The 9077-nt window shown below is 43.5% G+C and overlaps 1 protein-coding gene across 1 annotated transcript; it reads right to left on the reverse strand.

Moving 5' to 3' along the window:
* Positions 1 to 1263: 1263 nt before the first annotated feature.
* On the reverse strand, positions 1264 to 2202 carry LOC311522692 (olfactory receptor 8U9-like; the record flags this gene model as incomplete). Its single annotated transcript, XM_084632182.1, has 1 exon — positions 1264 to 2202. One exon carries the CDS (start codon positions 2200 to 2202, stop codon positions 1264 to 1266), a length of 939 nt encoding a protein of 312 aa, XP_084488308.1.
* Between the last annotated feature and the right edge of the window lie 6875 nt (positions 2203 to 9077).

Below are 9077 nucleotides of genomic sequence, written 5' to 3' on the forward strand. Positions count from 1 at the left end.
GAGGTCAAGATCCGTGAGCCCAGAAAGATGGTGGGTTTTGAAATGGGATACGATTGTTTTCAGCTTTAGGTCACAGATCTTTTTTTCCCACACCCTGTTCAGTGAATGGAACCAACATTCCATGTATGGAAACAGCACCATGGGGAAAGCCAAGGACATTATCTCAGCAGCAGAACAGATGCGGAGATCCATTTTAACTGACTGCACCTCTTTCTCTTTCCACAGCTTTTTCTTTCTTCTAGAAAGCAGGACAGAACATGAGAAAGACGAAGGTTTATTTACCTGTAACTTTATTATAAAATATTATGCTTGCTTCCGGAAGGACTGAAAGAAAGAAATGAAATGAGTTATGGCAATAAATAAATATGAGGTAATATGTACCATTTGTGGTGGATTTGAATAAATTAATAAAGAAGGATGAGATGGAGGAAATGGTGTTCATCTGGCTTATTCAAACCTTTCACTGCATGCAGGCAAGTGTCCTCAATCCTCAGAAACACTGGAACATTTGTAACTGATTTCTGAGTGTATTAAGCTTAGCTTGAGTGTTTTGTTTTATTTTGCTTTGTTCTGTCTGTTATTACTGAAAACCACTTAAATCCTACTTTTTATACTCAATAAAATCACTTTTGTTTATTTATAAACATAGTGTAAGTAATTGTTGCCAGGGGTGTGTGCAAACAGCTGTGCATATGTCTCTTGCAGGGATATAGAGGGCAAGCATTTGTCATTTTATCCTGTACAAGCTTTATACAGAGTAAAAGAGATTTATTTGGGGTTTAGATCCCATTGGGAGCTGGTTGTCTGTGTATTGGATACAGGTGTCCTGCTGAGCTGGTTTCAGCCTAGATCTGCACCTTTGGGGGCATCACCCAGAGCCCAGGTCTGTGTTGCAGCTGGCTAGTGTTGAGCTTGGCTCAACAAGGCAGGGTTCTGGAGGCCCAGGCTGGAAGGGAAAATGGGCTCAGAGGTAATTTCAGCACATGAGGTGACAGTCATAATGAGGGTCTCTGTGACCGACCCTGACACACTATGGGCTTGGGTTTCCCTCATTTCCTGTGATGCTTCCCGTGTTTTGTTCACTGATCTCAGATGGGGACTGCAGACCTTGTTGGAATACAAAAAAAAAAAAAAAAATAATAATAACAATATAAAAATGAACAAAACTACCATGTGCTCTCCGAAATTATTTTGTAATGAGCTGAGAATTGAATTCACCTGTTTCCACTCCCCAGCACTAAACCAGTCCTGAATTAAGCAGATTCAAGAACTGGTTAGGAGTTTATTCATTGCTTTCTTCAGGGCGTCCTTCACCTCCGTGTTTCTCAGGCTGTAGATGAGGGGGTTCAACATGGGGATCACCAGCATGTAAAACACTGAGGCCACTTTGTCTGTGTCCATGGAATAGCTGGAGGTGGGACGTAAATACATGAAGAGGAGGGTGCCATAAAACAGGACCACAGTGGTCAAGTGGAAAGTGCAGGTGGAGAAGGCTTTCTGTCGGCCCTCGGCAGAGCGGATCTGCAGGATGGTGGAGGTGATATAGACATAGGAGAGGAGGACAGTCACAAAGCTGATGACTTGAATGCAGCACATTGAAACAAACAGCACAATCTCATTGATGCGGGTGTCAGAACAGGATAGTGCCAGGAGCGGGGGGACATCACAGAAGAAACTATTGATGATGTTGGAGCTGCAGAATGACAGCCGAAATGTAAAATATGTGTTTAACATTGAATCCACCACCCCCACAGTGTACGCCCCAGCCACCAGCTGTTTACAAAGGTGCCTGGACAAGGTGACCGTATAGAGCAGCGGGTTACAGATGGCCACATAACGGTCATACGCCATCACAGCCAGCAAGAGGCACTCAACATCTGCAAAAATAATAGAAAGATACATTTGCACTGCGCAGGCAGTGAAAGAAATGCTTTTCCTCTTGGCTAAGAAATTCAACAGCATCTTAGGGGAAATTATCGAGGAAAAGCAGAGGTCACAGAAAGACAAATTCCTGAGAAAAAAGTACATGGGGGTGTGGAGTCGGGGATCAATTGTGATTAATAAGATCATCCCCCCATTCCCCACCAGGGTGAAACCATAAATCAGTAGGAAGACCGCAAACAGGGGGATTTGCAGCTCCGGACGATCTGTCAGTCCTGAGAGAATGAACTCAGTCGCCTCCGAGTGATTTCCTTCTTCCATCTCCTCTCAAGAGTGATCAGACAGCTAGAGAGATGTGGGCAGGTAGATAGTGTCGAAAACCTGTCATTTCTCTGTAATGAAGTAAGTTAAGATAAAAGGAGATCAGTTTCTAACGGATATCAGTATCTGCTCCGGGAAGGGCTTAGTCCACAGAGCCAGATGTTCACAGCTGGTCATTCCAGGTGTTCCATAAAATGGACAAACTGTGCAAATACAATGACAGACAGGTTAATCATGCCCCCCCCAAACACTCCTGTTCACTAATCCAAACAGAAAACAATGACTTGTGACCCTGCTATGAGAGAATCAGTCTGAAGGGATTATTCCTAATTTAAGAATTGGTGAGAGTAAAGGAGTTTCAATCTTTTGACCCTCTTTGGGCAAGGGGAGCTCTGTGGCTTGGGATGTCTGTCTGGAGTAAAGTTGCTTACTGTGCTAATTAAGCTTTTTGGCATTTCCTGGAGTATGTATGAAAACCCAGAGACATCATGGGAAGCCCTGGCTTCAGTGACTAGCTAATTGCCTATTTTTTCCAACCCAGGTGGTCACTCCTTTAGCTAAAGGGGTCAGAGTTGGGGCTGAGTCTTTTGGTGCTGGAGGTCTGGAATTCACTACCGGCTGATCCCCATGGTGTCTGCGTGTGGGTGTGTGACTGTAATTCAGGACAATAGCGCATACCTGCTGAGAAGAGAGAGAGAGAGAGATGTGCTGGTGTTTCCTCATGGACAGAAAATGCCAGTTTGGAGCATTCGGGAAGTTTTATACTGAGATGTGTGATCTATGGGACATGATTCCTGAAGCTACTGGGAATACCTGAGCTGAGAAAGACACAAAACCTAATTAATACTTTCAGTGAGCCAAAGCTACCCTTGGTTAATTGGTGCCCTGGTGATTAATTTGACCTACTCTTTCTACTGTGTTATTAAATGATGCAATTTCTACCAGAGTTACAGAGTATGAGGTTAGGGGTATATTTTATACTGCTGTTTTCAGTGCAAGCCGGGTACTGTCTAGAGCTGATCCACAAAAAGTTGTTGTTTTTGTTTTTGTTTTTTTTGTGGAGACCAAAATCTTTTTGCCAAAACCTTAATATTTTGAATCTGAAATACCATGGGGGGTGCCTCACATACCGCACACCACCAATCTCTTCCATGGGCCAGGCTCCCAGGCTGGACTATATCCCCCAGTATGCATGATGTTCTCTCCTCTTGCTGAACTGCCCTGGAACAACACCTGACTCCCACAGCCATGGTTTAGGGAGGAGGGGAGTTTGGTATGTTGATAGAAATCTCATAATATCCAAGGAAAAGATTATTTCATGGAAAAAAGAGTTGAATGAAAAATCCAATTTCCCATACAAAAAACTTCTCAAGAAAAATTTTCAAACAGCCTTAGCAACAAATTTGGAATCAAAGTAACAGAAAGTCAGATACAGGTGAAATGTACTAAGGTAAGGTGTGAGAGTTGTGTTTGTTTCTCTTAAAGTTACCCATCCTCTCTCTCTCTATATATATATATATGAAAGGAAATAAAGTCACAATTGTTTAAAAAACATTCTTTATTATTTGTTGACAAAACATTGAGAGAAATCAGAAGCTAGATGGGGGAGGGGGATATTGGGTTAGGGGGGTGGAGGAAGAGGGAAGGACAAGTCCAGAAACCAAATTAAAATACAGGATATTCCAGCTTTCTGATGCTTGTGAGATCCTCTGGGGTTGGCTGTGTGGGTCCCCGTAGCCTCCCCCCACCTCGTCTTCTTGGGCATCTGGGTGAGGAGGCTATGGAAATGGGGAGGAGGGAGGGCAGTTATTCTGGGGCTGTAGCTGATATCTTCCCAGTCATTCCTGGTTTCAGAATCACCTCATTGTCCTGGCCCCAATAGGTGGAATGGAAAACCTGCTAGACATGTAAGAGTACACCAGATTATCTGGCTATTTATAGAGTGCGAATCACCCAAGGTATCCTATGTCCTTCCCTTGCTAGGTTACTCCCCAAAGTAGGAAAGATAGGTTCTCTCCTTTTTCTTGATAGAGACCACATGATGACCAGAGGAGCTCAGGAGGAGACCACAGTATGCTACGGACTTCTGCAGTTCACAAAACTATCCCTCTTGCATCCATATTATCTGCACACAGAGCTCAGCTGTAAGATGCTAAATAAATCTATGAGTCAACCAGAAATAGTCATTCTCTCATCTTAATATTAATACAATTTTTGATAATGCATGTGAAGTTATAAAATGACACTGTATCTTGTTATTAATACATGTTCCAAACTGAGGCTGGCAAACTGGTCTGTCTTAAACAAAGAAATGTGTGTTCTACTTAATTTTGTCTCTAAATAGGTGAGGAAAAAGCAGCAGGGAACATCCTTCTACACAGAGTTTTCATCTTCCGGTAACAAGGTGGAACTGTTTCTCAAAGGGGGGATAGGACTATAAAAAGAAGGGGCAGACATCCCAAGGAACTGCTCTCTCTCTCTCTCTCTCTCGACCCATTGATTCACTGATTCTGAAGGCACAAAGTAAGCAGCCATTGGACAGGGGGTGTGTCCTGACCTAAGAAATGTGGTCAGTAAGAGTGCTGCAAGCATGTGGTGAGGAAACTTTTGCTTTGAATTTCACATCATTTCTTAACTTAGGCACAAGTTTCATTCTAGCTTTATTTTTTTTTTTGTAACCATGTCTGACTTCTATGCCTTCTCAGTTGCACTCATGTAAAATTTATCTTTGTAGTCAATAAAATTTGTTTTATTGTTTTAACTAATCCAGTTTGTTTAAATAGAAGTGTCTGAGAAGCTAATGTTGGAGACCCCAGGGCATGGCCACTAGTTAAGTTGAGGGGATGGAAGGCCATAAGGGTCGAGGAGGTCTACCTGCTGAAGGCCTAAGGGCTTCTTCTCAACCCCCCTTAATAGAATTCAGGCCTGGCTGGTTTGAGTAAGCTCTTTTGCTCTTAAAACAATGTTGCAGCTGCAGATAATGCCTTCTAGTGTAAGATTTGCTGACGCCAAGTTAAAGATAATAGGAGAGACAACTACAAGGCCAGACAGAATGTGCTGGTTGTTTAAGTTGCTAGGAATGCTTGTTAGAGGTTGCAGGAAATAAACATTCTTGTAACCCATATAAGGAAGGCAGAGTATTTGTGTAAAATTTTGATTGGCTGATGTTTAGTGCAGTAGCATTAAGGAATATAAAAGTGTGTGTAATGACCTGCTCTGGTGTGCAGGATTTGAGATTCTATTCTCCCTGTACCTTGTTTGCAGCTGCAAATAAACTTTTCTGCTTCTCCACCCCGTTGTGATTATTGAGTGAAGCATACCGGGTAACGAACCCCTGCTGTTGTTTTGCCTCTGGGCACTGGGTGCCGGCAACACTAAGTTGCATGCATATTAGTGCTATAAAAGAAATAATGGACAATGTAACTTGCATTGTCCAGGAGAGGACTGGGGAGCACAGGATGTACATTGCTAGAGGGAAATCAAAGACTGGGGAGTGTGTTGGGGACACCCTGCAGTATAACCAAGGGTGGTGAGGGCCTGAGTGTAACCCAACTATTTCTGGCCAGGCTGCAGTTACACATAGATGCTCAGAGTGTGATTTGCATGCTTGTCGGTTGTCTGTGAGTGGCCAAGGTGGAAGCCAATTCAACAAGGCATTGCAAGGTTGCAGGCAGGTGTGACACAGCTGCTGGTTAGTCTGGGTTGGACCCTGGTATGTCACAGCCACCATCTAGAAAATATTCCAATAACACCAAAGGTGTGGTACTGACTGACAGTACTGTTCGACTAACAGGAAAGGGTGAGGTCACCATCGGGATGGGCCCATGCACTGATCCATGGCTGCAGATGGACAAGGAGACTGTGATCATCACCTCCCCGCAAGGAGATCCATGGCAGGCCCAGTGATGACTCTTCCCTTCTTTACTATGGTAGGAGAAATTATCCATCACGGGTGTGCAGGCTTGGCTGGTATAATCAGTGCTCTGGCGCATGTCGGTGCCCCCTTCTCCTAAGTGGTGCCAACCTGTGAGGCATTGCAGTGTTGATTGTATAAGGAGGAAAAAATGATGATCCAAGTCACCTATATCCTTTGTGATAATCTGTGGGAGAGGGGTTACAAAGAAAGTACATCATGTCCTGCTTCCCTGAACACCAGTAGAAACAACCAACAGCCAGCAATCTCTGTATTCAGAAACTTCCAACTCTTTTATTCCAGGTCTGTGCCCAGGAAACACTATGCCCCTACTTCCTCTAGGAGTCATGCTCATAAATTCTCCACCTGCCTTCTCTGCCTCCTGTGACCCTGAGGTGCCTGGGACAGTCCTCACTGAAAATGCCAAGGTCAGGGCAGGCTGCAAAAAGGAGGATATTCCCCAAACTAGCAGGTTAACACTGAAGATCTCTGCAGGTTTCAGAGTAGCAGTCATGTTAGTCTGTACGCGCAAAAAGAAAAGGAGGACATGTGGCACCTTAGAGACTAACAAATTTATTTGACCATCAGCTTTTGTGAGCAACAGCATCCGATGAAGTGAGCTGTAGCTCACGAAAGCTAATCCTCAAATAAATTTGTTAGTCTCTAAGGTTCCACAAGTACTCCTGTTCTTTTTGAAGATCTCTGCAGCATCTCTGCAGATGCTGCAACAAAGTATCTCCGAGTAGGCCAGCTCCCTCCCAGTTCTTGTGTTAATTTTATTTAGTTCCTATAACTTATAGTCTGTGAAAGAGTGTGATGTTGCACCCCATAATTCTTTATAGAAATATGCTTATGGCTGTAAATATGACAAAATTGATTGTTTTACTCTAGATATCATATCTCTGCAAAGCTTATGATCTACTGAAAATATTCATCCCATTTCCATGCATGTATCATTTTTGTACTCAAAGTTATGAATATTGGTTATATCCCCAAGGAGATGCCTGAAAGAAACTGGATCAAAGGACAGTAACTACTGGGGTGTGAGTGATTGCTCGACCCAGACTAGGAGGAAGTCTACTCTGTGAAAGAGGCTTATTGCAACATCTCTGAGGGTGAGATTTACCTGCATTTAGTTTTTTCCTGTATTAGGCTTAGACTTGAGTGTTTTATTTTATTTTGTTTGGTAATTTACTTTGTTCTGTCTGTTATTACTTGGAACCACTTAAATCCTACATTTTGTATTGAATAAAAACACTTCTTACTTATTAATCACCCCAGAGTATGTATTAATACCTGGTTGGGGGCATAGAGCTGTGCATATCTCTCTATCAGTTGTATAGAGGGTGAACAATGTATGAGTTTACCGCGTATAAGCTTTATATGGAGTAAAACAGATTTATTTTGGGGATTATGGACCCCACTGTGAGCTGGGTGTCTGACTGCTGGAGACAGGAGCACTTTGTAAGCTGTTTTCAGTTAAGCCTGCACCTTGTGGGGGACGTGGTTCAGACTTGGATCTGTGTTTGCAGCTGGCAAGCGTGTGTGGCTCATACAAGGCAAGGTGCTGAAGGCAAGGTACCGAAGCTTAGGCTAGCAGGGAAAATACACTCAGAGGCAGTGTCAGCACATTGGGTGGCAGTCCCAAAGGGGGTTTCTGGGACCCAACCTGTCACAGTGGCGTAGCTGAGTAGGGCCTGTGCACAGCTGACTGCTTTGAGACATTGGTAGTGATTTTAAGTGAGTTTTGGATGTGGTGGGTGGAGAACAGACAAAGTGGTTCCTGGTTTGTTACTGTCTGATTGCTTATTTCGGATAAGGGAAATAGTGACAGAAAAATAAGCAAAATAAGTAAGAGTGAAGATCAAAAGAAGCTAAAACTGCAGAAGTTGCAGACTGCCCAGAAGGGCTGAACACTGGGCACTGGGAAAGTCTCTGTTAACTAAGAAGCCCCTGAGCTGAGTGCATCTTAGTTTTGGTGAACTACCGAGGGGGTGTGGCCCAGCACAAGAAAGCAGGAAAATGACTACCAGTGAGGCAGCTGCTAAAGTAGAGCTGCCCAGACTGGAAGCAGAAGAGAAGGCAAAGGGCCTGGAGTTATAACTGAAGCTCCAAGAAGCAGAGGCAAGTAAACACAGAAGGGCTATGGAAGCAGAGGTAACCAGGGACAAATGAGCCCTGGAGTTAAGAGACAGAGAAATAGAGGCCCAGACTGAGGCCCAGAAGCATGAACTGGCTGTTATGGAGTGGAAGAGAAAAATCCCTCCAGCTGCTGGCCCCACTTACCCAGAAATACACAAATGGGAATGACTATGTCCGTGGTATGATGAGTTCAGCGACACTGCCGAATATTTCACCACCTTTGAGAGACTGTGCACCCTCCATACAATTCCTAACAATCAAAAAATGACCACACTGACAGCAAAATTGAGTGGAAGAGCTCTGGATGTATTCAATAAGATGCCTCTTGATGATGCTTCAAACTACGGTAAATTTAAGGAACTGGTTTTGAAACTGTCATAAATATAAAGGGAAGGGTAAACCCCTTTAAAATCCTTCTTGCCAGAGGGAAAACCCTTTCCCCTGTAAAGGGTTAAGAAGCTAGGATAACCTCACTGGCACCTGACCAAAATGACCAATGCGGAGACAAGATACTTTCAAAAGCTGGGGGGTGGGAGAAACAAAGCCTCTCTCTCTTTGTCTGTGTGATGCTTTTGCCAGGGACAGAACAGGAATGGAATCTTAGAACTTAGTAAGTAATCTAGCTAGATATGCCTTAGATTCTGATTTCTTTAAATGGCTGAGAAAATAAGCTATGCTGGAGGGAAGGGATATTCCTGTTTTTTGTGTCTTTTTGTAACTTAAGGTTTTGCCTAGAGGGATTCTCTATGTTTTGAATCTGATTACCCTGTAAGGTATTTACCATCCTGATTTTACAGAGGTGATTCTTTTTACTGTTTCT

Source organism: Lepidochelys olivacea (assembly GCF_965140295.1).
Source record: "Lepidochelys olivacea isolate rLepOli2 genome assembly, chromosome: 6".
Taxonomy (NCBI): Eukaryota; Metazoa; Chordata; order Testudines; family Cheloniidae; genus Lepidochelys; species Lepidochelys olivacea.